General features: G+C 36.9%; 4 protein-coding genes across 6 annotated transcripts in view; 3 read left to right on the top strand and 1 right to left on the bottom strand.

Moving 5' to 3' along the window:
- The first annotated feature begins 5,929 nt into the window (after positions 1 to 5,929).
- On the top strand, positions 5,930 to 15,849 carry LOC117792170 (M protein, serotype 49). 2 transcript variants are annotated; one of them, XM_034632192.1, is made up of 9 exons: positions 5,930 to 6,189; positions 7,701 to 7,911; positions 7,982 to 8,839; positions 10,003 to 10,530; positions 10,594 to 10,678; positions 11,038 to 11,155; positions 13,827 to 13,951; positions 14,190 to 15,091; positions 15,150 to 15,849. In XM_034632192.1, exons 1-9 carry the CDS (start codon positions 5,930 to 5,932, stop codon positions 15,663 to 15,665), a joined length of 3,603 nt encoding a protein of 1,200 aa, XP_034488083.1. In that variant the 3' UTR covers positions 15,666 to 15,849. The 2 variants fall into 2 exon arrangements, with proteins under 2 accessions (XP_034488083.1, XP_034488084.1); XM_034632193.1 differs by lacking the exons at positions 5,930 to 6,189; positions 11,038 to 11,155; positions 14,190 to 15,091; positions 15,150 to 15,849 and having other exon boundaries at positions 7,711 to 7,911; positions 13,827 to 13,956.
- A 1,156-nt stretch (positions 15,850 to 17,005) lies between these two features.
- On the bottom strand, positions 17,006 to 18,855 carry LOC117792173 (poly(U)-specific endoribonuclease homolog). Its single transcript, XM_034632196.1, has 5 exons — positions 18,489 to 18,855; positions 18,259 to 18,418; positions 17,977 to 18,182; positions 17,320 to 17,552; positions 17,006 to 17,256 (listed from the first exon to the last, which is right to left on the bottom strand). The coding sequence occupies exons 1-5, from the start codon at positions 18,625 to 18,627 to the stop codon at positions 17,014 to 17,016; spliced, it is 981 nt and encodes a 326-aa protein (XP_034488087.1). The 5' UTR covers positions 18,628 to 18,855; the 3' UTR covers positions 17,006 to 17,013.
- A 1,534-nt stretch (positions 18,856 to 20,389) lies between these two features.
- On the top strand, positions 20,390 to 26,367 carry LOC117792176 (globin CTT-VI). Of its 2 annotated transcripts, none has more exons than XM_034632200.1 (4): positions 20,390 to 20,519; positions 25,430 to 25,664; positions 25,727 to 25,888; positions 25,964 to 26,367. In XM_034632200.1, the coding sequence occupies exons 2-4, from the start codon at positions 25,506 to 25,508 to the stop codon at positions 26,102 to 26,104; spliced, it is 462 nt and encodes a 153-aa protein (XP_034488091.1). In that variant the 5' UTR covers positions 20,390 to 20,519; positions 25,430 to 25,505; the 3' UTR covers positions 26,105 to 26,367. The 2 variants fall into 2 exon arrangements, with proteins under 2 accessions (XP_034488091.1, XP_034488092.1); XM_034632201.1 differs by lacking the exon at positions 20,390 to 20,519 and adding an exon at positions 21,857 to 21,937.
- Positions 22,805 to 27,500, top strand: part of LOC117792169 (atrial natriuretic peptide receptor 1-like) — a 49,233-nt gene continuing 44,537 nt past the window's right edge. The window contains exons 1-2 of the mRNA XM_034632189.1: positions 22,805 to 22,815; positions 27,001 to 27,006. The gene's annotated coding sequence lies outside the window, so the exon portion shown is untranslated. The remainder of the gene's footprint in view (positions 22,816 to 27,000; positions 27,007 to 27,500) is intronic.

Here is a 27,500-nt window from a genome sequence, read left to right as displayed (position 1 = left end):
AAAGATTGCAAGTGTATAAAAGTTTTTTTTTTTTTTTTAAAAATAACTTATTTTGTCACTGTCTGCTTATAAATGCCAATAATAAATAATAGAATAAATATCTCAATACATGTGAAATACCAATAGCTAACAGATAAACTTTAAATTGTTTATTGCACGTTATACAATAAATTTTACTATTTTCTATTCTACAAATTTCACTTTGATGTAATCACCATAAATAATGATGAATTTGTTAATACCGTAACCGTTTCGGTATATTTGAACTGTAAAAAAAAACCTAATGCTTAATAAGTACGAATGTCTGTTTGTAATAAGGACTGGGAAACGATTGAAAACCACGAAATTTGGTGTACTTGGGACAATTTCTTGAATGTCTAGCTAAGGTCTCAGTTAATATATTGAAAGTTATTATAAATGAAAGACAAATTTAGTAATATGCATCTATCAGCTTAAAATTAATCGAACTATAAAAACGTGCTGCTAAAACTTTATTTATTTTTAGGTAAGTGTTAGCTTGTTGGTGAACAATGTAAGCTATAACCTATTACAAAGTTGCAGTTTCAACAATTGGCATCGTTTCGTTTCCAGGTTCTGTTCTAAATATTTTCTGAAGTGCTTCAAACATATCGATTTTAGCTTTGAAAAGACCTGTTAAAGACTCGGCTGTTTTGCCACCTTGTTCGATAAGTTCGGAGAATGCCTTAGTAAGTTCATCAAGTTCTCCTTCTTCCTCAGAGCTCTCGCTCAGTGGAAGAAGATACACCAGCACTACTGTAAAAAGCGAAAAATTAAGCAAAATAATCAAAAGGGTTTATCTTATCTAAATAAATGCCACATACCACAAATGAGTAGATAAACTTTAATGGAGTTTGCCATGTCCAACCTAGTCTGCGAAACCTCTAGCAATAATAGTACAGACGATTTTGACTTTAATAGGAGTACAGCTGAGGCCCATGCTTAATATATTTAGCTATGGTTTATGAAACTAAAACAGCTAATAAGTTACAGTTATTAAAATGCCGTATATTTCCTGCAAAGGTATGCTTACATAAAATTGAGTTTTCATGCTTAAAAAGATTCAACGGTTCAAAATATTATTTTATCTATTATGCAAATTTATTAAAAAGGCAAGAAAGTGCTTAGTTGTAATTTATAATGTGTACAAATGAATATTTAAAAAATATTTGTTATTAATAATGTAAAAGATAATGTAAATAACGAAAGAAAGGCAGGCATTTAATTTTTGGTGGACTATTAAACATTCATCATTAAATATGAAGACAAATCATTTTATATATCTTATGTATTTTACCTAAATGTTCTTGGAACTCGCAATTGTAAATGAAATCATTTTTGTTGAAAATTAAAGTTTTTAGCAGTTATTTAAATATTTATGATTTGCATCCTTCTATTGGTGGACTGTTTGGTGAAAATTTTGTGCTACTTTTGCAGTATTTATGTTGGCCAAGACATTTCACCATAGCATAAATAAATATGCCCACTGGTCAAACGAACGTGCTCAAAGAGAAGCAGCTGGTTGAGAAAAGAGAGAAGCAGAAAGTGAGAGAGAGAGAGAGAGAGAGAGAGAAGAGGGTAAAACGGAATGAGCGAATGAAGGTGTAAGCAAATACTCATAACAAATAAAAAGGAAAAAGAGTTTAAAGAGCACAATCAATATGTATCTGTATCTGTATCTTGAGCTGTGACTGTGACTGTAAATGTATCTGTATGTGTTAGAGAGCTGTGTGAGTCGGATTACATGCGTACGCCTCTCCCACCGATCGGTGTTAGCCTCTTTTGTTTGCAATGGAATTTCTTTCTTTTCATAAACATGTTTCGAGCGCACATTTAACGTTGTTGTTGCTGTTGTTGTTGCTGTAATTGTTGTTGCTTTTGTTGTTGGCTTATTACAGCATTTATGAGGCAGGCAGCATTTGTTGAAGGAGCGCGCGCTCAACCGCACACATACGAGTATAAGCCAAAGTGGCATGAAACAAGTTCAGCGCTGCTGCTGCTGCTATGGCTCTGCCGCTGTCTCTGCCGCTGTCTCTGCCTCGGTCTCTGCCTCAGTCTGTGGCTTTAGCTTCTTGAATGACTGCGACGCAGGAATGCAGTGTTGTAAATAGCTGCTGCAACGGCGACGTCAACATTGTTGTCTTTGGCTTGGACGCGGAATCAGAGCAACGCACAGAGCCAGAGTCAGCCAAGGCAGCACAGATCGCGACAACGATCAGAGCACTGAAAGCAGAGCCAAAGCCAAAGCCAGAGCAAGAGTCCAAGCCAGAGACAGAGCCAGAGCCATGGCCAAGACAACGGCAGCAGCGGCAGCGGCAGCAATGAAAATTGCTGAGAGCGCCCCGAGGGCTTCCACTTGGACTTGAGCTGGGCCTGGATCTGGATCTGACCAGCTCTTGAGTACGGGCCTTTTGCTGTTGCCAACAACATTGACCACGATCGATAACACTTACACACACACACACACACATGTACACTCATATATGCTAGTCACTGTTTATGTTTATGAATTGTATTGCAGATTTTTCACATCGGTGTACGGCATTATGCGTTTATCTTAGAGGTTTAATATATTTTCTAGACCCCGGCATTGTGGCCTTGGTAATTAAATCGCAAGAAACTGATAATGATACGACACGGGCGTATTCGGGCAACAGCAAAAGGGTCTCTTCACTCCACACACTCACTCACTCACAACAATTACAGAGCCCAAATATGCCTCTAGGAAATTATTCATGATAACAGAGATTGCATTGATTGATTGTGTGTGCGCGCCTTGGCCAGCTTTCAACTTGGCTGAATCGACTCCATTGCATGCCACTTGCCCTGTTGGTAGCCAACTCTGCATCTTGAGTTATTTGAGCTATTAAATGTCTGTGATTTGCTCATAAGTTACTGTATGCGATCTTCAGATCAATTGTTGGCAGCCCAGTGGCTGCCACATGTGTCTGTGCCCCCGTGGTTATTGTGCTCACTGCGCCTCCCAATTCCATGAATACTGAACAAAGGTATTGCTCAAATTCAATACTACTTAGAATAGCATTTAGAATCAGGGACTGTAGACATTATAAGTTTATTATAAGACTCAAGAAATAATCATTTTTCTATGAATCATTATTTAATCAAATATAAAACTCATATAAAAAAAAAATTTAATGAAATAATTATACACGTGTCATTGAAAAATAATTAAAAATTTTTTTTTTTATTTTATTTAAATTTAAAAATGGCTGACTATGAATGTATAGAAATGTTGTCAATAAATTCCTTATAAAAAAGTTTGAGTTTTATTTTTGATTTCAAAATATAAAACACAAGAAATAATCATTATGCTATGAGTTTTATTATTTTACTTATTATTTGAGCAACAAATAAAACTGTGGAATAATCATTATTTTTGAGCAAAAAAAAACTTATAGATTTATAATTATTTCTTGAGTTTTAACTTTCTCAAATCAAAAATAAAATTCAAGATACAATTTTTTATACATAAAAAAATTAAAATGAAATTATTACATTATTGGAAAAATAATATAAACATTTTTTGAATTTTTTTTAAATTTTAAAATGTTTCACTGAATAGGAATGTATATAAATTTTGTCCATATATTCCTTATAAAAAAGACAAAATAACGCCTTGAAATTTATTTTTGATTCAAAAAAATAAAACTCAAATATAATCATTATGCTATGAGTTTTTTTGCTCGAAAATAATGATTATTTCTTAAATTTTGTTTTTTGTTAAAAATAATGATTATTTCATGAGAAAAGTAATAAAAATCATAAATTTTAAGATCGTGGTGAAATTTTGGTATGTATTATTTCACGTTCTTTTACAGTTACTAGAAGTTAATAATTTTTTTCAATTGAAAAAAAAAAACACAAGAAAATCATTATTTACTGTCCCAGTTAAGAATTGTTTCTTAAAAAAAGTGTTACAGAATTTTCTATACTATTGCAAATGTAGTTATACATTTTATTATTGGAAAAACTGTGTAAGTGTACCGAAAAGTGTGTAATTAGCTTGTTTTGTTTGGGGTTCACTTTCTCACCGTTTCCAGCATACAATAAGTATGACTATAACAATAAAAGACATAATTGCCTAAAATTGTAACTAGTTTGACTAGTTTGTAGATGCTCAGAGAAATGGAATCAGCCCGTTGTCCAGACCGAGACTGTAAATGAGGTTGGAAAGCCATCTTCAATGCGTCACGAATTTCGACAGCACATTAAAATTCCCATTGCTTGGTACTGAGGCGCACATGTGAATTTTTTTAAAAAGGGCAAAATAAAATTGTACACGTAATTGCGTTGAACTTATACCAACTTATTAAGCAAGTAATTTACAAAGGCTCAGTGACGACAGTGTCATAAAAAACAGGTCAGGACTTTAAATAAGAAAATAATATTGGCGGAAGCTAAGAGAATTACCTATTTGTAGTCTGGGTGCCGATTTGGATCGGATCGAATTTGTTTTGAGCCAGTTCACTATCATATCGATCGGTCGAAAATAATTGTTATGATTTTATCGTAGATTTCGATATTGGTTTTGAGAAAAAAAAGTTTTTAAATATATTTTAATATTTATAATATTTAAGGATTTTTTAATATAACTTTAAAAAGTATAAGGTTTACGTTTAAAATTAGTTTAATTTGGAATACTTGATAAATTTCATTTGTAGGAACATTTCCTTTGCTTCTATTTAAAAATTGGTTCAAATTTTTTATTTTTATCTATTATTTTCCTTACTTTTAATAACGTTAATTGATGTCAAGTTCTTATGCGGTCGGTGCTTGCTAAAGGTTAATATGCCATTTGACCTTGTTATGTCTTGAGTTTTATTTTTGCATGCCAGATTCTCCAACGTTGATTGGGCAGGGCATAAATATAAACATAAACCTAGTTGAAGGCACTAATTTGTGAGCATTTAGCAACGGATTCCCTTGCAAGCCTGTCAATATGTTGATTATACAAAGTAAAGTAGACAGAGCCCAGTGTAACTGTCAATAGCAACTCTTGTGTATTTACAAACTGCTCGCGGAAACCGAAACCCTAAAAATATGCAGTATTTTTTCTTGTTTTTTATTTATTTTTTTAGGAAAAACGTTTTTGGCCTCATTTCAGTTGCAAGTTGAACAACCGGGATAAAGTGTAAGAGGGGGCGGGACTGAAGGGAGATACCAGGAAATATTGGCACAAATGTCTGAGCGTGCTTTCAATACATTGGTGGCGACAAACGTCGACCATTTTGAGCTATCGATCAAACAGACGCACCGCGAAATTGTCGCCCAGTGGCGTCTCAGTACAAGGATCCCTGTGCTGTGACCCTGTGGCCCCCTTGGTGTTGCGCCCCTGGCAGTGAATGCATTGCAAATCGTCTGCAGACCAAATGTTAACATTATGCTGTGGAATTTCTGACTGGGCACGTCATGGCACCAAACACATTAAAAGCACACTAAACTACTTGTATACATAAAAACACACCCCGCACAACTTTCTCCATCTAGCTGCTGGTTGCCAGCCCTGTCATGTTGGAAGGATTTTGTTGAAAAACCGAGTCTATAAAAGCTTTGACTTCTGAACGCAACCGTTTCAGTTAAACTTCAACGCGTTTCAACGTCCTGTCGTCCTGTCGTTTGTCGTTGTGTCGTCGTCACGTTTTAAGAGCGCATCCTGAGGTTTACTCAAAGAAACAATTAAAACATAACCGCAAAGCGGAAGGAAGTGCATACCACAAGTGCTTTCCCTACTTAACGTTGCATGCCACTCAAATTGCAGAACAAAATCGCAACAAAGTTTTCAAGACTCGCCTTCTGCTTGTGCTACAAGACCTAGTTGTTGTTGTTGTTGTTGTTGTTGTTACTGTGCTTCTTTGTACCCCTATGTTGGCCTCGTCGCCGTTTGTGTAAAATGAAAACTGAAAATTTCTTCAAGTACGGCGCCCCTTTGTACAACTTGAAAAGTACTCGCGCTCATTCACAAACCCAACCGCAGAGTGTCGGCAACAGCAACAGCAACATCAACGGCAACAGCAACCTTAGCAATTTGACATCGTTGTTGACAAGCGAGAATTTGCGTAATCTGACGCAAAACCGCGGATCCGGTTATTCCGATAGGGAGAGCATCTGCAGCGTCAGCAGCGCCGCGGGCAGGATTAAACGCCGATCAAGGTAATCCCAGAATATGCACTAACAATTTTGTCTGCCAGCCTGAAAGTCTAATTAAATATAACAACAGATTTGTTTGCAAGTATTCACTTAAGAAATGATATTATTTCAAAAAGAATTAAAATATTAGATACATATTTATTTTGAATTATTTTGTATGCCAACTTGAAAGTCTAATTTAATAAGTATTACAACGGATTTCCAAACAAAAAATTTGAAAAGTATTCGCTTATATTTACTTATAAAATGATATTAATTCAAAAAGAATTTTAAAAACAGATACATATTTATTTTGAACTATTTTCTATTGAAAGATTAATTAAATATTACAACGGAATTCCAAACAAAAAATTTGAAAAGTATTCGCTTATATTTATATTAACTTATGAATTAATAATATAAATTTTTAAAATTTGAGGGCATGTGACTTATTGTTTTAAAAATAAATTTTAAAATAAGTGCTAAATTATTTTAAAATAATTTTTGTATGCCAACTTGAAAGTCTAAGAAATTATTACAACGGATATTTAAATATGCAAAAAAAAAATAATATTATGGTATTGGCTTATATTAACATTGGAATGAATTAATTACCATTTTAAAATTTCAGTACATGAATAAAAATTTAAAAACTGATATTAGTTTTTTATAACAATTTTTTTTCTGTGGTACGAAAATTTTATTAAAATAATATTTATGTGTACAATTATTTAAGGATTTTTAAGAGTTAAAAATATTGGTAAATAGAAATGTGAGCGTAATTTAATGGGAATTAATTTTTGGAAAATAAGTGATATAAAATTGACTAAATACTGCATCATATTTGCACTGCAAGCTATTATTGTAAGGGTATCATAGAGTGTTTTACTAATTTAATTATTATTGAAAATTTATATTTTTTTTTCTATAAATATTAGTATAAATTTACAAATCTTGCTTGGTCTTAAGAGCCTAATTAAAAGTAGCTTTAATTTTTATGACGACCGTTTAACCTATTTAAATGAAATTAATATAAATATGTATATAGTCCGCTTGGAGGCTTTGCGTCTGTTACAACCTAATTAAAAACAACTAGCTATGTAGACACTAAGTATGCAAGTTATGTACCTTCTAGCATTGCATAGATTTAGCAACCCCTCTGGTGAATACTGACAAAAAAAGAAAGAATGAAAGAGAAAAAGTATGGGAGCTTACTGAACCATGACGCATATACATTGTACACAACTACGAGTATATGTTCGTATGTGTATACTCTAACGTTGGCAGGGTTAAAGGACTGAACACATTTGTATTTTGGCCAACTTGTTGTCCCGGCAACCAAACCGAAGTTAGTGGCACAAGTGCGGCATTTGTCACCCCAAATGAAAAGGCAGCCTCAGTTTTAGTTTCTGGCCAACTCGCATACTAGACACATTTTTCAAACTTAGCAGGAAAAATAATAAAAATTGTATAGGATGTGATCTTAAATGGATGTAAAGTGTTAAACTCTTGGGTATTTCCATACACAACTTTAGGAACTTCTCGATGAAGTCCTCGAAGGGCATCAGCAAGAAGAGCAAGACCATGGATTATACCAATTATGCGTATAATGAGGCGGTGGGTCGCCTCAAGGTAATGCTGGCCGACAATTCGTACGTGGCCACGCCCAAAATGGTCAACAGTGCCGCCGCCTATCTGCGCAACTTCAATGAGGACTCAGGCGATAATTTCTCGGATAATTTATCGGTAGGTAAAGGAAAATGTTGATAACAAAAAAAGATACTTAGCTTGCTAAGGTTCGTTTGCACATTTCTAGGTCATCGAAAGACCCGTCTTCTCGGACATTTCCAAGTATCTGTCGCCCAGTCAGAAGTCGCGGATGAGCACGTATCGTCCGAAAAAGAGTTATACAACTGGCTATCTCTCTGCATCCAAGGAGAATCTGGCCAGCACACCAACTCTCTATCCCAGCAGTGTGCCGGTGACAACTCTTCCCACGGATAGCGTTCAAGCGCCGCTGGAGATCTTTAATTTCATTGAGAAGCAAGAGGACTATATTGAACAGCTGGAGAAGGAGTCCAAGTACTGTCGCAACGAGTTGACCAATTTGCTGGGCAAGGTCAAGGATGTGATCAATGAGAACGAACATCTAACGGAGAATGCACGTACTGAGCTGGCGGCAATGGGAAGTGGCACGTCCAAGCCATTGTCGCAACCGGCCGCAATTACCACCAGTCCCTCCTCGGATAGCGATGAGCACTTGCTCTATGCCGGCCGCAAGACTCCAAGCACACCACGTAAGAGCAATTTGAAGGTCCAATCGCCACGCTATGCCAGTGCACCGAACATTGTCTATGAGGCACGTATCAGCGAATTGGAGGCCGAGCTAATGCAGGCCAACATCGATCTGAAACGCGTCAGAACCGAAAATGAGGAGCTCAAGCGAAAGTTGGCTCACACGGATCCCCTAAGCGCCGTCGCCACTCTGGGCAGCAACAACTGTGAGACTCATCGCAAACAGCTGGAAATGATGCAGCAGGATAAATCAGCTCTTGAAGAGTCTGTGCGTCAACTGCAACGCATGCTGGACGAGGCCAAGTCCCAGCATCACAACAGCGCCAGCTCCAAGCGTTACATTAGCGATCTCGTCCAAATGGAACGCTCCCAGGCAGAGGTAAGATCACTCACTACATAGTTCAATAAATTTTTAAAACTAGATTATACTGTTTTTAAATAGTTAAAGATTTTGCAGAGATTTGTAAGGCATTCCACATTTAAATTTGACTCATTTTATATTTTATATAAATACTTATCAAATTTGATAATTCTCGCCATGATGTGCGATCAAGAATATTCTTTTATTACATGCACTGTTCTAAAACAAAATTCCTCAAGAGTTGTGCGAGCAGGCTCTTAAATAATTTGTGTTCAGCGTCTCGACTCGAAGCATAGCTTTTGCTGTGTGTTATTGACAAGGCTGCAAACCTCCAAAATGTTGTTAAAGGTTCGGTTCGGCTCCATAGAGCAAGACATCGGTTCGGTTCGCGAATCGGTTTATATACCCCCTCAACCCAAGGTTTGGGTTCGAACCTTGGTTCAATTTCACACAAAAAAAATTGTTATTTTTATAAATTTTTCTCTTCATTTTAAACTAATTAATTTTTTTATTTTTAGAAAATCAAATTTTGATGATAATTTAAATTTATTTGAAGATTGAAATATGACTTATTTTAATCCGAAGTCTCAAATAATTACGTAATATTAGAAAACCATAAAATCTATGTAAATATTTTTTTTTTCGAACCAAAACTTTTACTTTAGAAAGCGGTTCGGCTTAGGTTCGGGTTCGTATAGTAAATAATTTCAAGGGTTCTGTTCATGATCTGGTTCAGGCTGCCTAAAAACCCAAGCCGAACCGGTTTTACGAGGTTCGGTTCAGAACCGGTTTGCAGCCTTGGTTATCGATATTATTTTTTTTATTATATATTATATATTTTTAGCTGTTAGAGTCGCCGACCTTTCACATAACTAGAATTACAGTTTTAAAATAACTGGGTTCGAACCCTGTCATGTTAACATGCTTTAAGTAGCATGTAGCGTGCTCATAATATTAACAAAATTGATCGATAATTGCAATTTTTGGAGCTCATTGAAGTTTTTGCAACAGAAAAATATAGTAAAGAAAAAAGATCTTATTATGTATCTGTTAATCATATAATCGAACAAAATTCAACACTATCAGAATAGAATATTTAAAATATTATAAATTCGTTATTTGAATCAACCTTCGTTGGCTTGTCGAGTAAATAATTTAAACTTTTTAATAACATTTTTTAGCTGGAGGTTCGTCATCTTCGGGATGAGCTGGACAGACAGCACGAGCGTGTGCGGGAACTGCAACACGAGATGGCCCGACGTTTGGCCGACGAGCGAGCAAACGCGGAGAGACGTTATAATAGTCAGGTGGATCAGCTGGGCGGGGATCTGAGCAGCCAGTGGGAGCAGGTGGCAAAGTTGCAGTTGGAGCTGGAACGCCAGAAGCGCTACGAAACCGATCTGAAACGTGATGTAACCAATCGTAATTCTCAAATCGAGGAGCTGAAAATGGAATTGCGTGCAAATCGCACCACTTTTCTGGCTGACATGGCCCAGGTCAATGCGGAGAAACAATCGCTGGAGCAGGAGATCACCTCGTTGCGTCTACAGTTGGATCGGGCGGCACGTGAGAACAAGACGGAGGCAGCTCGTCTAAATGCGGAGATCAATTCGCTGCGTCAGCGTCTGGATCGAGGAGATGCTGATCTGCTGCATTCGAAGCGAGAGGTTTTGCGTTTGAACGATGAGATTGCAAATCTGGAGAAGGAGGTCTTTAACATTCAACTAACTATCATAATTTGTGACTTTCATATTGTGTAATTGCACTTTCAGCTTGCTTATGGGGAGCTGAAGAACGAAATACGACCCACCAAAAAGGACTTGGACAAAAGAATTTCCGAAATGCAGGATAAACATGGTATGTCTCCAGCAGTTCTATTCTTATCATTTATTCTAGAGCACACACTTTTTAGAAATGGCTTTAAATGATTCAACTTTCTATCACTTCTTGCACTTTCTCTCTATCACTTTATTCTATTCTATAAACTCTGGTTAAGCTATTGATTTTCATATTGTGTGCATGTCCAAAAAGTGTCTGACTTGATGTATAAAATTGAGAATATTCTGAAACTAAATCCGAGAAATCCTTCTAATTCGATTTACAACGTCAATAGTTTATCCATGAGTTTGTCCATTTCATAAATGATATTATTGTACTCACACCTGTATCCATTAATAATCCTCCAACAATTTTGTCTGTCTGTCTACTTTTTGTAGCGGAAACGGTGAATGAGCTCGAAGAAATGATAACGTCTCAGAAGCAACTCATGGATAAACTGACGAATGAGTGTAAAACGTTAACCGGAAAATTAGAGGATACAAGCTATAAGCACAAGTAATTATCTATTTCTTAACTTCAAATCATAAAACTGCAATTGACCTCATGTAACTTGGGAAATACTGAACCTTTTAAGCTGAAAACCATTTGAAATTCTTGTCAGAGATGACTTTTAAGGCTGTTCTTAAGTAACTCGACCTATAATAAAATTAAATACATTTTGGGCAGTTTTATGTGAAATTGTTAGCACATATTTAAGTTTGAAAATGTACTGAGAATTGAAGGCAACGCAATATGAAATTCATGGCCAACCATAGAATATAAGTACAACACATTTGGCCCACACGCATTGCAATTTTATATTATTTTTGAGATTCCACCAACAACAAACTCAACCAGAGCTTGACACTGGATTAACACGCTGTACTTCTTCAAACTTCTTTTGTGCTGCCTGCCTGAATGCGTCACTGTGCAAATTGTTATACTTATCGTATCGTAGAACCACTGTGCGATCATGTGATGCCAACAATAACAACATCAACACCAGCAACAGCTGCCACGTCATCAACAACAATAAGCGCAATGCCAATGACAACAACAATCACAGCAGCAACACCAACAACACCAACAACAATTGCAAACGAAAACGCAAACGTGTACACTTTGCCGCCTGATTTGGAAATTCTAGATGATATTAAGCCCATGGTAGAGCCTGACGCTGTTGTTGTTGTCGATAATGATGATGATCTTCTCGATAATGGAGATGAGATATTAAAGAACATAATTAAAAGCAACGAGCGTTTGTCTCTGGAATTGGCCAAAATGCCGCCATTGCCAAAGCTGACAAGCTACAAAAAGCACAGAGCGCACAACAGCAACACAAACAACAACAGCAGCAGCAGCAGCAACAACAACAGACCAGAGGCAACAACATCAACAATGGGCGCCAAGCCGAAATGTTTTTGTCCCAGTTTTATGAGGCACAAGCACGAGCATGAACACGTCCATGCAACGCCAGCAATGCGACACCGAAGTGAAATTAGCGCAACATGTTGTGGCAACAGCAGCAACAGCAACAGCAACAGCAACAGTCGCTGTCGCAGCGGAAAGTTAGCGCGTACACAAACCACACATAGCAAGAGCATGCATTGTCACGCGCATGAATTCACCATAGACACGCACCACGAGCACCGACAACAGCAACAGCAACTGCAACACCACACTGCACCAGCAACAACAGCAACAACAGCGACAACTACAACGACAACCTGCTGTCATCCATACAAAACGGAGCTGTTGCCTTGGCTGCAACAGCATCTGGTTTTGAATCAGACCATTAGCAGTGCCAATAGCTGTCAGCCCCCATGTCAAACATCGCATTTGACGGTGGCTGCTGACACAGCAGCAACTGCAACAGCAACATCAGCGACAACAGCAACAGCGTGCAAAGGTCGCAACAGCAATGCATTAAGCGCCAGCATCAAACCGAAACATTATTTTGAGCAACTATTGCAACGCGATGGCTGCCACAAGAAGCCACGCCCACCTGTCAAAGTTGATGTGAATGTGCGCCTGGTGCCCAAACAGTCCAAGCCAAAAGTCAGTGTACTGAATGAGACATTTGTCAAAGAACTGGATGAAATGGCCCATGCCCTAAACGAGACTTTTGTGAAGGACAACTCCCCCGAATTGGCGGAAATCGATGAGCAGCTGGCGCAATTTGAGAATGCGGTTGTTGATGACGATGGCCAGGAGCAGGCGACCAAACTTTGATAATGATAATGTTAATATCCCAAGATAAACCAAACACAACATTTAGAAAACACCTTTCAACATTTATTTGACAATTTCGTAGAAAATATAAAAGTTTATTTCGTTTCTTATAGAGTTATGAATAAGTTACGAAACTCAGAAAATAATTAGATACAAAAGTGTGATTTATTTTAGCACCTTTATATTGAAGCTCAGTTGATTTTCCCTCACTTTTTGACGTTCAATGACTTTGGGCGACAGAAGTGTTCATCTAAAATTTAGATCATTAATTGACAAAACTATCATTAATTAAATGTGTTGATATAAAGTATGATCTTACAAGTATTTTTAACAATTTCAGCAAGCAGAAGGAAGCGATAGTTAATATAAAATTTAATTTAAATAATATTTATAAGAGTAGTTAACTTAAACTTTTATTAAGGCTAAAAAGTGCCAATTTTTACGAGGTATTCTGTACATTTAATATATTTTAATTTATCTTAAAAATTGAGAACAGATTTACTATATAATGCTGTTGCAATTGTAGGATTTTTATCATTGTGCTTTACAATCTTCATTAATTGAATTTACATTTTAAGTTTGTATTGAAATTCGTTAATTTGTTGTTGATTTTCCCAGTGAAGAAAAGCTACAACTTCGTGCTACAAATGAACAGCTAATGGCGCGTCTTAGGCAAATTTGGTCGAAATACAAGTCACAATTAGTTAACAATGGCAATAGTGTTAATGAACTGAGCTCTGAGGAGACAACAGCAAATGATGAACGCATTTTCTCACCCATAATGCACAACTTAGAGCCCTTACAGGTAATTGTTAATTGCGAATATGTATTTGACTAATCTGTATTTCTCTCTTTTTCTATTTCTATTTCTATCTCTCTCTCTCTCTCTCTCTCTCTCTTTGTTTTTTTTTTTTTGTATCTGCCTTTTCTTCTATTTTCCAACTATCAACTGCAGAGAGGAAATATCTGCTTTACAATCGAATCTAGAGTATTTATCTAATCGCATGTTAAGCAATGAAGAGCATATGAGTAAATTAGATACCACACCACATGATTATACTAGCTTAGGCGCAGGCAAAGGTAAATTTTGAACTTTGACCCACACTGGCAGTCCAACAACAGTTACATACAAATATACACTGTTATACAATAGAAAGAATTGCAACTAATTGCATCTAATAACTACAGCAACAGCTTCAAGCGACAGTTTAGTTAATCAGTCACATACACATATACATACATATATCTACACTTGTTTAACACTAGGTTCTTGCATTTAATTGGCTTGCAACACTAATCAAAATTTTTGTGACTACAGCCGCATACGATTACCAGCCGTCCACATATGGCACAACAATTGAACCCATACAAAGCACGACACAACTACACAACAACGTTGACGACGACTACAGCAAGCCAAGCAGCTCCTATGGTTACGACGCAACAGCAACACCAGCAGCAACAGCAACAGCAACACCAACAGCAGCAACCGCAGCTGCAGCAACAACATCAGCAGCAGCAGCAGATATCATTGGAGGCGCCAACAATGGCAACAGCAACACAATTGCTGGCGCAGCTGCAGCAACGCGCAAGAGCAGCATCAGCAACGGCAGCGCCAATATCCTGTCCGACAGCAGCCACAGTTATGGACTCAACGATAACGATGACGAAAATCTCAAGGACAACCTTGGCATGGGCGAAAAGCAGCAGCAGCAACAGCAGCAGGAACTGGAGCAACAACGCGAGCGACAACGGGAACGTGAACGCGAGGAACGAGATCGGGAGCTACAACAGCTGCGGGAGCAACGTGAAAAGCGTGAACGGGAACGAGAACGTGAACAAACCGAGCAGCAGCAGACGCAGCTCAATCGACGCTACAGCAATGCTGAGCAGCAACCACAGCAACAGCAACAGCAACCACAACAGCCACAGCAGCAACAGCTCGGCGATGCCAGCGTCTCGAATGCCGGCAGCGCCAATCTGGCCGCCTACAATACCGACTACAGTGCCTACGATCAGCAGCAATACGATGCCAGTGCCTACGATCCCAGCGCCTATGCCCAGCAGCCCTACGATGCCCAGCAATATGGCTACGATGCCAATGCCGGCTATGACTACAGCGCCGCCGACTATGGGCAGTCCGGTTACCAATATGATGCCGCGCCAGAAGCAACCACAGCCAACCAGTCACAGTCACAGTCACAGCCACAGTATCAACCAGCAGCAGGAGCTGCAGCTGATTACAGCCGATCGTCACCGTCGACGACGACGCCGGCAGCTGCCACACCCCCAACCAACTCAGCAACTGTTGGCGGTGGCGTCTCCGGCAGCGGTGCCGTGCCCAGCCCAGCAGCGGGCCGCACACAATCGCGCCCGGGCAGCGGAACTGTGGGGCCAGCAGCTGCAGCTGGAGCCGTCGGCGGCAGCAGATCCGCTGTGCCACAACAGTCTGCCGCGCCAGCCGCCGGCAAGAAGTAGCTGGAGTCCCGAGTCGACCGACCTCACGCCAATTGATCCGCTGCAATTAGAGTTCAGTATAAGCAGTCCCAGTCTAATGCGCTCCACAGACACCTCCAATCCCGACGATGAATCCTGTGCCGACCTAAGTGAAACCTTTGTGCTGCAGGCAGCCGACTCCGATGCCAGTTTATCGCCAGCACACACCACAATTGTCACCGTGCGACGGTCGAGTGCGCCAGCGTTGGTGCAACAAGGGCAGAAGGAGCAGGAGGAGAATCACACTGATATTGTCAATGAAACGGTAATCATTGAGCGTGACTATCGTGCATTGTAGTTGTAAGCACTAGTTTTCCAACTTACTCCACTTAGGGAGACTTCCATCATTATTCTACTCATAAACTCATATGTTTCGGATTGGCTTTTACAAATCAACAATATTTGATATTAATATTTGTAATTAAATTTGTAAACTCCAAATGCAATTAATATAAACTGAACGATAATTACTTTAACTACAACAATTTGGTGTTTCAATTACTCAAAAATCAATTCAGACTGATTTAATCTTAATTGATATCTAGGATCTTTACTTCTTCTTTTTTGTTAAGGAATGAATTTATAATTCTTTAAATTTAACTATGCTTTAATATATATATACTATATAATAGCTCAAGGTTTTTGAAAAAATGATTGAAAGTTATCAAAAATATTTAGGTTTACATATGTATGTGGTCTCTTCTAAAAAAAACGTTAAAAAGCTTCCTTGGTAAGAATTTGGTTTACCTATTGAAACTATGCCAAAATTGACAATTTAATGATGAATTCTGGCTTTAAGATGTTGTCGACAGTCACAAATCAACCGAGAAAAATATAAATGTGCTATTATTATTTTTGCAACAGAAGAAATAGATTCAATGAAAAGGCAAACAAATTTTCAAATCAATTATTATTACATGTGTAGATTTGTGTCTCATCTGTAATAAATTATAATTTACTTATTATATAAATTGAAACAGAAGCAGAATGTACATATAATGCAGAGTATCTTTAAAGACATAGTAAGTTATTCAAAAATGAATATTTACAATATTTGCAAAACAACGAGCAGGTCATGACATTCTTTATGTAATAAATAATTATTCACAAATTGTTTCATTTAGACTATAAATTGTAAATAACTTGTGTTTGATTATATGATCCTTATCGCTTCTATTTCGTGTGTACTTTCAATGTCAAGTGTCAAGTTAGAGGTCAAAATACACTTCTGCTAGCAATCCATAAACATAAACGTTAAAACTAATAAAACAAAACTTGAAGGAATATTGTAACAGCAAACGTCTTAATCCCATGCAAAGCTGTCAAAACAACTCAACCAAACTGTTGGCTGAAACTGACTGGAGACTGACAGGCCAACAAATTGACGGTGGCACGCACTTCAGTACTCACTGCTCAGAAGTTCATTATAGCTCGTAATACTTTAAATATACATATACATTCACAAAATCCTATTGACTGGATCTACGGACGGTTAAGAAAAACAACCAACTTTTTAATTTATGAATCCCTGAACTAGTAATTTAAGTAAGTATTTTTTAAGTTAGAAAAATTAAACTATTATCATTGAACACACCCCTTTTTTTTTTGAAAAATGGTTTTTGCACACACTCGGCATGCGATTGGCCTTAAGGAATTTCGACATAGGCGGAAGCTATAAGTCGCTTGTTATTCCAGTTCCACACATGCGAAACAACTGACAATTTCGCGGTGCCCAACTGTATTTCGCAGGGCTCCTTTTCGGGGGTGACTAAAAAGCACACCGTAAATAGACTCATATCCAGCTCTGGCGATGTGCCAACCAAAAATCCACCATAAGGCTTTTGTATACCAAATAAACTGAACCGAATCGTTAGCGCATATTGATTAGGCTGCAAATGAAAGTGATTTGCAATTAGAATTTACGGAAAAGTTAATCTACTAGATTTACATACCCTGCCCGTGTCAGCGCGCTTTATCCAACCCTTGTAGTCCACGTGACCCTGCTGCTCTTGCTCGGCAAAGTACAACCAATTGTGTAGACCAAGCACTGAATGTTCTCGAAGTTCCGCCAGGAAAACATGCTCAAAACTGGAGCTGCCTACAATACCTTTTCCACGGGAATAAGGTGTGAACCAAAGATCCTGAAGTAACTTCAGCTGATCATCATAGTCGCCACTGACAATATCTACAATTAAATGATAACAACTTAATCTAATATGATTGATAAATACTTAATTACAAATAAAATATATATAGTAAACATTTGAATAAACAAAAAATGGTTTATCAAGATAAGACATTATTGTTAATTTCATTAAAATATATAGATTTGTATTTGTCCAGCTCTCCATTAGCTTTATGATCCGGCTGTTTATCTAACCAGATTAGGATCGTATAATAAACACAGATGCTCTTACTTGCTATCTATTTAAAACTCTGACGTTATCTCACAACTTATCTAGTAAACATACGAGTTTTATCATCAAAATGTAGATATTAATATATATATTGTTGCTTGCTAATTAGTATTGACTCTTGACTGTTTTGTGATTATTAAAAAAAAAATCGAACAGAAATCAAATAAATTGAGGGGTAACTCGAGTGCTTACCCTTACGCTCAAGAAAGCGCATAGAGAGTTTCATGACGCGCGTGTTCATCACAGCACGGAGAAAGTCCAGTTGCTCCTGTTCATGATCGGCCGTAATCTGTTCTGCCACGCCCACATCCAGCTCGTAGTTGTTAAAGAGGCGTTGCAAGAGCGCCGTTGTGGAGTTGCCATTTCTGGCCAGCAGATCGTTGTGCAGTTCAAAGAGACTAGTTTTTTTTTATTAGAACGAATTAAAAAACTATCAAATATATTTCCTAACGCTTGTTTTGTTTTTGTACTTACGGTTGTGCTGCGCGATCATCACGTGCGCCAGAACTGGTTTTACCCTGTAAATTCACCTTGAAGAGGTACTCACTGGCCGCGGATTCCTCGGCGAAGAGGGCCTGGGATAATGACAGCACATCGTCTGGCGTCTTGGGCAGTGGCTTGCTATGGAAATACTCTATAATTGTGACAAAGCGTTGTTGGTTAGCTTGCCAGAGAGTGAAGGTCAAACGACGCTCCATACACACCATAGAAATGCCAGCTTAAAATTCCAATGGTGATCAGCAGTGCGATGATCACAAATCTTTTAACCTTTTGACATTTGTCGCTGTCGCATTTGTTGCTGTTGCTCGTTTGGTGCTGTTGCTGTTGCTGTTCTATGTTCATTATTATCTAATTACATATGTTTGTTTTATCCACACTTTTCTTGTTTTCTTTGTTGTGATTGCTCTTAGTACATCTGTGTTTTATCTTGCTCACCCAACGCGCCAAAGACAACTGTCAAAACGGCGAACAGTGAGAGAGGCAGCTATTCTCCGCTTCAGTTGCGATCTGGCTCTCGCGCTGAATATGACTGAAATTTGGATACAGCTCGCTCCCATATCTGATAGCCTCTCTCTCCCTCTCTTTGGGATTCAGCGCGCTGCCTCTCACTCTCTGGGGAGCATTCATCTGTCAGTTTTGTGTTTTGTTCATTTCATTTGCAGTTTCGGTCTCCGTTTTAGTGTTGTGTGTTGCGCTTGCTTATAAAATAATAATATTTCCAACAAACTTAATCATTAACAATAACAAATAACAGGTGGTATGTTGCCCATAATGTGTGAGCTTGTTTTCAATTGTTTGTATTTGCAATACGAAATGCCTGCCATGCAGTGGCGCCTCTAGCGACTGGACGAGAGTCAAGTGCAAACAACAATGCAAGCACAATAAATAATAAAATGTTTATCTTTGTATACGAGTATGTATTTTGACGATTCCTGAATTCCGGACTGCTCAACGTGACAAGCAACGTATGGCGACGCAATTTACATATTTATTTAGCAAACAAAACTAAATCCATTCATACAATTAGAAAACTCGATGTACAATTTATTTTGTAGAATTTGTTTTAAAGAACTATCATTAGTATTTGGGTCTCGACCGGGTTATAATAACCGCCAATTTTGTCATAAACAATTGGCTCCATAAACCAAAGGAAACGATGACGTGACAAAAGTTTGATGTGCCTATAAAAACATTACAATAATTTTTTTTGTTTGCCTTCTGAATTATTCAGACAATTTCATAATAGATTCTATGCATGTTAATTGAATTAGACGAATAATTAGCAATAATGAAAGTAAACATTTTTGTATGTTGCTTGTAAATACTCTTTTTAAAGACTGAGATTTTTCATAACATAAATTTTATTGAATAAGTACCCAAAGGATCTAACGGATATATGGCAGTAAAGCATATTGCAAAATCGGTAAGCTTTTTCGAGTTTGTCAATGATTAGCTGAATATGAAGTCATCTATTTTAGTCAAGTATTTGTCATTTTTTTTACATCGAAACTACGTTGAGAACACGCAAAATGTAAATTATAACTCTTGTTTATTTCTTATAACAGTCCAAAATTAATTATTAGCTATGCATATACTTGAAAGGTCAAGTGAATGTGAAGAACGACCATTTAATTCGAGTTATAAAACAATAAAACAAACCCAAAATAGTACAATATGGTATGTTAATTTTCAGTTATGCTTGTGAAAGATAATATGTAAATAAATTAATTAAAATTAATTAAATTTGTATACTATCCCGATTTACATAAGCAGAATTTCATCAGCATTCGCAATTCGGCTCTAGTCCAAAACGCACTGTTCAATTTAAATGTTCCAGAGAGCACTAATTGTAGACATAAGATAAGAGCTGAATACAGGGTGTCTCCCAGTCGGCTCCAGTCGACCTTAATTTGCATGTGGTCGAAGTTTTTCAGGGAACACGCAATAAACGCTTGATCTGTGGAAATGTTAGACTGCTCAGTTTCGATAACCCCCCGCCTTAACAATATGAATGATAATAGTGTCGACGAGCACAACACCGTTTGTTGTTCTCACATTCTCTTCTTCGTTTTTGTCGTAGTTTAATTTTGTTATTTCTTTCTTTTTTTTTGTTCATAATTCATATCATAAATGTGTTCGTGCGGTTCGGCAAACACTTAAATAGTCGGGCGGGTCAGCGATGCTGCTCAGTTTGAATTTTAACGGCATTGTGAGCGGTTGCCTTGTTGACAAGTGTGAGTTCTGAATAATGTTGGCATAAACATTATTGATCATACATATCTATCGTTGATTATATAACAAATATATAAGTACATTTAAAAAATTGTGATTAGTGTTTTGTGATTTTAATTCTGCTACTTTATCGACTTGGACTAATTTAAAGTTAAGTTTTTTCCTTTTTTTTTTAATTGAATAAACGTCTTGTTGTTGCCAAGTTATCGACAAGCTGGTGGCGTATTTTTCCCCTGTTCCCCTTTTAGTAGTCTAATAGGCGTCATACTGCATGCTGATAACAAATGAAAATCTAGAAATAACACAATAATTTCATAGATAAGTGCGCTTGCAGCAACAACGTTGCCACTCAAAAGAGTCAAAGGTGTTTGAGGATTAAAAACAAAAAATTGTTTTTAAAAATATACAGATTGAAATTTGTGTATTTTTAAATTAGGAAATTATTTATAATTTAATATTCATTATAATTTTTGGAAATTGTCCTGCTAATTATATAGAAGCTGAGTTTAAACAGCACACTGCAATTTCGGTTTTATATAACAACATTATTAATAGTTTTTATAAATGTATAACCATAAAGAGTGTTATAAAATTAATTACAAGTCAAATGTTAAAAGTGAATACTTTTAAGTATTCAAATTCAATTGCTTTGGAAAGAAAGGCAACAGTTGTTGTTGTCAACAGGCACTAAAGCTCGACTCTCAACTTTGAGAGAGTTTGAGTGTATACGAGTTGTAAAGCTCGTTGGCTCTCCCAAAAGTTTTCTTTACGTTGTCTACAGGTGGCCCTAGGCTATGTTTGTATGTAGGCCAAGTCACATTCGGGTGCAGGTGCAAATGTTTATTAGCATATACACAAAAGGCAGCAATATGTGTACAATCTGTGCACGTAATAAATTAGCGAGCAATAAAATGCACAATGCGTAATTAGAAGCCATTAGAGAGAGCTGCCCAGCGTCATTGGGAGAGAGCTCACCCTGCTGAGCGACGCCACTGTGCTGTCGCTCTCTCACCACAGCGTTGGCACGTTTTTGGCGCGGAGACAACAACAACCGTGCAAATCTGTACTTGCCGGCTGAGTGTGTGTGCTCTCTGCTTGCTTTCGCTGGAACCGAATCATTTTGTTTGCGCTCAGTGTTTGATTCGAACGCAACGCGTGCGGTTGGTTCACAGCAAACGGCGACGAGAGCGACGACGACAAAGACGCCAGTTAACGAGCTGAGAATAAATAATCAAAGAAAATAAGAAAGCAAAAATAAACAAATTATAAAATAGAAGTAAAAGTAGTTAAATTCTTAAGTCGTAACGCTATAGTAAGCGCTTAGGAAAATCGCTGGTGTAATTATGAAAGAATTGGGTGAATAAAGTTACTCTGAATATCAAATGATTCGCAATACTCGCAGTCAACTGTGAATTCAATGGCAAGTGCACAATTGAAGTGTCAAATACTTTTGATAGTCGTTTCAAAATGCCGCGCTCGCTCAACAGGCTGCAGCTGATTTAAATTTTTCTACGATTGCTGTTGATTTTTCCATTTTATACATATATGTTTTTCTTACTTTTCCTTTTACCCTCCCAGTTAAAAGACGCAAAAAAAAAGAGAAAGCGCAAAAGCATGCTTTAAATTTATGGATTTCTCGGTTGTCCTTGCAAACAAGTGTCGTTCCAATGTTGTTGTTGTCATTACCGTTAATGTTTCCGATGAGCAAATGTACATATGTCTATGTATGTGTGCGTCTCTGGGTATTAGTGTGTGTGCGTGCTTGATTAAGTGTGTGAATCCAACAGTCAAGCTTTAAGCGTAGACTTGCACAACTTTGAGAGCTCTTTAAGGCTCTCACTTTATTCCGGATATTTATTTACTCATGTATTATTAATCTAATTAAATGGAAAGGCAAGAACTTCGATTTGCCGTAATCAAATACATTATTAATGTTAAAATGTTCTCTTTAAAATATATATAAATTTTTGAAAAATTTTATTTTTCTTGCTTAACTCTGAAGTATGCGAATAATCAGAATTTTTATTTATATGTTTATTTAGTTTATGTTGAAAAAATAGTTGTTGTCTACAATTTTTTAAAATTCTAAGATCCTTACTAAAATTTTTATTACATTGATTCACTTTGATATCTATCCTGTTCGAATTTCTTAATCTAAAAAAATATAAAATTGAAATGAAAATAAAATAGTATTTATATTGCTTAGCAAAAAAATTGTACCATATTGATATTTTATTTAAAGTACTTTAATAACACAAGCTTTCGGCAGCTTCGACTGGAAACCACTTGGCAACAAACGTAGATGCTTTGAGATATTTTTGTAGGAAATTGCAACAAAATGTTCAGCTACATTTGAGTGGCAGCACACAAACTGAACTCACACCGACATACACACTATTGTACATAAATACATACACATATACTATTGGCAAGGCTAGAACGGCACTTTGGCAACACCTGGCTGATTGGTTGGCTTTAGCGTGGCCAAGAGAGCGGATGGATGGTGGTTGGACCTGTCAGGCCTGCTGCTTGCTGCCTGCTGCCTGCGTCTCGTTGTCTAGTAGCTGTCCATCAAGCAGCCTTAATTTAATTAAGCGCTCAATGTCCTTACAGACACACACACATAGACACATAGACAAACACACGCAAGGCAACGCTTGATTTGTTGCTGCTTTTTTACTCTTGACTGCAACACACACACACACATACACTTACAGAGAAAAATGTATATACTGGGGCACAGACCGGCCTGTAACGACATCAACTACAAAAGCCACAGGACATTCTCACATGAAAGATATTATGTATGTTTGTCTGTATAGTGAGAGCTGCTGCTGTTCTTCTTCTTGCTGTTGATGTTGTTGTTGTTGTCGTGGTTGATGATGATGGTTGCTTTAACGTTTGTGCCCTGAAGGGGCCAACGAGACAAGGTTACCGAGTGATGGCAAATTTTAAATACCCTGCGCTTGAAATGCACATTAGCGGGTATATTAAATGTTTGCCAGCATAATAAAATCATACTAATAATTAGTACATTTTTTTAACTGATTCGCTGACAAAAGTTTAAATTCGATAAATGAATATTTAATACTTAGGATATGTCAAAGTCGTGTTATACTCGGTATACTCCAGACTGTCTTACCCCACTTAACCCGCCCGTTCTAGCAACAATAACATTGCGGCCACCTGCTGCGGCTGCACTTGAGTTCATTTCACTGTTATGCTATCTGTTTGTTATTTTTTTCTTATCTCACTCGCTCCCTCTTTCTCTCAGTGTATGTCTGTGTGTGTGTGTGTGGGTGTGTTGTGTTGCCTGCGGTTGGTTTGTCAGCTTGTAAATTTTTAATAAACTTTCAGTTCACTTTTGCTGTAGCCGTTTTACATTTTTTTGTTTCTTTTGCGATTGTAGCTGTTGTTGTTGCTTAAGTGCTTTTGTCATTAAATCAAGAAACGAGAAGGCAAAATCCTATGTCGTTATGCTTTCCTAAAACGCTTTTTCTGCAGTTTCCTATTATTATTCATAAAATTCTCGTCAAAAGTTTTTCCTAAATAATAATGTATTCAATAGAATTGAATAATGATTATTATTTGCATTTAAATGAGAATTGAAGTATTAATTTAATTCTAATTTCGTACCTTTGCTTAATTTAACTTAGTCTATCTTTGTTTTGCTTATAGTTCTTTCTCATAGCCCAATTGTTTTACAATCATACCCTACAATCATTTATAATAAATGGGTAAACACATCACATTTGTTTGCTCTCATTTTCGGCGAGCTTGCAACACGCTTATTTTTGCTCTTGCTGTTTACATTTCCGTTTTCCGGATGAGATTTCATTGCTCAGCTCTCTGTGTTAATCTCTACTCTCTACCTAATATTCTCGCGGAGAATGAGAATTGTCCACAATGATGGACAAGTGGCACCCAACATTTGTGTAAACGAGAGTGAACTACAACAATTACTTACTGAGATGAACGACCATAAATAGGGTGGGGAAGAGGGAGGGACTGATCCATAGCGTTGGCTGTTCATAAACTCAAATGTGTGTATTAGACTTAGGATGGACTTGAACCTTTTTAAATATTCTGATTACATTTCTTCATATTTATATTCAATTTATTTAATATTCATTTATTTGATGTAGAAAATAAACTAATAATAAATATTCTTTAGAAATCTTTAATAAATTTAAAAATGTCTAAAAATTTAAACAAAATCTATTTAAAACTGTGGCATTAACCTTAAAATATAGATTGGAATTATGAACAAATTTAATTAAAAACTTATTGTGTTTGTGTTACAAAAATGTGACTCGTAATACTTCATATTATTATAATCTATTCTTGGCTACTATAATACAAAATCCATATAATGAGAGTATTATAGCATAAGAAGTTATGTGATTGTATTCGTTTAGTTCCACACACTCTCAGTACAATCATGCAACCATGTTTTAAGCGGATTAAGATGATGCTGTTATGGACGATTGCCGCTAAAGGGGTTGGGGTGGTTTCACCTGGGCGTTCAGGCGATTGACATACACATGCACATACATGAGTACACTAGTAAATGTTAATTGGAGCTGCAAATGTTGTTGTTGTCATAGCGAAGGCATTGACTTTTAGCACGTGGTGTGCGGATATTTATATAACCCACTGTTCTTGTGCCTCTTATTGTTGTTTTGATTTTCAATTGTTGTCAGCGCTGCTCTCGAGTGAGCGCTCATTGTTTGCCGGGCTCAGCAACAATGCGAATCGCATCTGACAATTGCAATGTAAAACTGTCAATCTCAATTGTCTGCTTCAGAGTGACAGACAGACAGAGAGAGGGACGAAGAGGAAGAGTTATTAAGAGAGAGCGACAATCTAATATATATAAAATTTAATATCTTTAAAATTCTATATTTTGCAGCTTAAGACCCAAAACTGAGGCTACATTTTGAAGAGCAGCTAAGCAGCAGAAGCAGACGAGTATTTTAGCCGAAAACATGAACAGCGATGAGGTGCAAGTGATCAAGAAGACCTGGGAAATACCCGTGGCGACACCAACCGATTCGGGTGCTGCAATATTGACCACATTCTTCAATCGCTATCCGTCCAACTTGGAGAAATTTTCATTCCGTGATGTGCCCTTGGCCGAATTAGGCGTAAGTTTGAATAGAATTAAAGTCCAGCTACCTAAAATAAAATTCTCGTATTTGATCTGCAGACAAATTCACGTTTCCGGGCGCATGCCGGTCGCATTATTCGCGTGTTCGACGAGTCCATTCAGGTGCTGGGCCAAGATGGTGATCTGGAGAAGCTGGATGAGATCTGGACCAAGGTGGCTACCAGCCACATACCGCGTAAAATATCCAAGGAGTCGTATAATGTAATTGCCGCAAACTGAATCTTTTCAATATTCAAAACATTCTCATTCTAAATATCAAATCAATTTCTTTAACAGCAACTCAAGGAGGTTATTCTGGAAGTTCTCACCGCCGCCTGCAGTCTGAACGAGAGTCAAGCACAAGCGTGGGCCAAACTGGTTGATCATGTCTACGATATCATTTTTAAAGCCATTAACGATGACGGCGATTCCATCTAATGAGATTGAGACAGAGACGGGAAGCAGAGAATGTAGCTCATAATGCAAGGCACGGCTTATGTAGTTTTAAGTAAATGATTAATGATAAATGTTAGCTATTTTCATTTTATATTTATGAGTACAAGTCCAGACACACACATACACACACAGTACACTAACACAATCGCACATTGCTCTGTAAAGCTTTAACCCATTGTCAGCCTTAAGCACTTAATAATAAAAAAAATATAAAAAAAAATAAAGAAATCGCTTGTAGCCGTAAATAAATGTATTTTTGTTTGACATTTAATGTGTAGTCGCTTAAAAGCATAATTCTCAATAGACAACAAGGATATCTACAAAATGTATATTAGATTGGTTATTTTAGGCATCTTTTTATGTATATGCCTCTCTAACAAAAGTTTAAGCAAATCTAATAATTAATGGCCGCTTAAAAGAGTTAAACAAATTTTTATTTGCTTGACTTCTTGATAAGCATTAGTAAGTACAACTAAATCTTGCTGACCCTTTAAAGTATGCAATGAATAATCTGAATAATTAAACATTTAATAACAAATGAAAATCAATTCAAAATAACATGCGCTTTTAAAAGAATGTCCTACACCTACCTCTATCTTCTTTTTTTTAAGCAATTGCAATTTAAAAAAATAAGAAAATTCGATTGGATGTGGGTAAAAATAAAAACGTAGATTAAAATGTACTATGGTTTCAGATAATTCAAGCAAAACAATATAAATATCTTGCTGTGCGAGCTTGAAAAATCCCTATACTTTTTGAACACACCTCGTTTATGCGTGCTGGCGTGTTTATGTCTGAGGAGCATTTAAAGGCACATTATGAATAAGTGACAGCCGCACTCGAAAACCATTTCCTGTCACTTTCCAGAATCATAATAGACACAAGTACATAAAAAGATTTTACCCTGGAAAATTCTAAACAAATTGACAAGAATTTGTAAAACAGAATATGGGTATGAGATGACTGAAAGACACTCTTTAACTAGTAATTTTTACAATTCTTAGCATTCAAACAACACAGGATATAAAAGCGATAAATATCCTCAACAACAAATTTATAATAGACTGAGCTTTTATCTTCTGAAGTAAAAATTGAGAAAAATACCGCATGTGGATGTTAAAATGCTTATGGAGACGCATCATGCACTAACATTTTTATAATTGGACTAGCAATACACTGCGTATGTGTAATACGAGTTTGTTAAAATTACGTATACAACAAAACAGTGCGGACATTTTCAATATTTAACAATTTCTTAAACAGGCTAAATAACTTTTATAAAATTATTAAAATAACAATTAACACTAATAATAACAAAAATAGTTATATAAATTATAAAAAATATTCAAAATTAAAGACAGTAGGCGTTTCTGGAGTC

Source organism: Drosophila innubila (genome assembly GCF_004354385.1).
Source record: "Drosophila innubila isolate TH190305 chromosome 3R unlocalized genomic scaffold, UK_Dinn_1.0 2_E_3R, whole genome shotgun sequence".
Lineage (NCBI taxonomy): Eukaryota > Metazoa > Arthropoda > Insecta > Diptera > Drosophilidae > Drosophila > Drosophila innubila.
The sequence above is the reverse complement of the archived record's forward strand: the minus strand, read 5'-3'. Positions and strand labels throughout refer to the sequence as shown.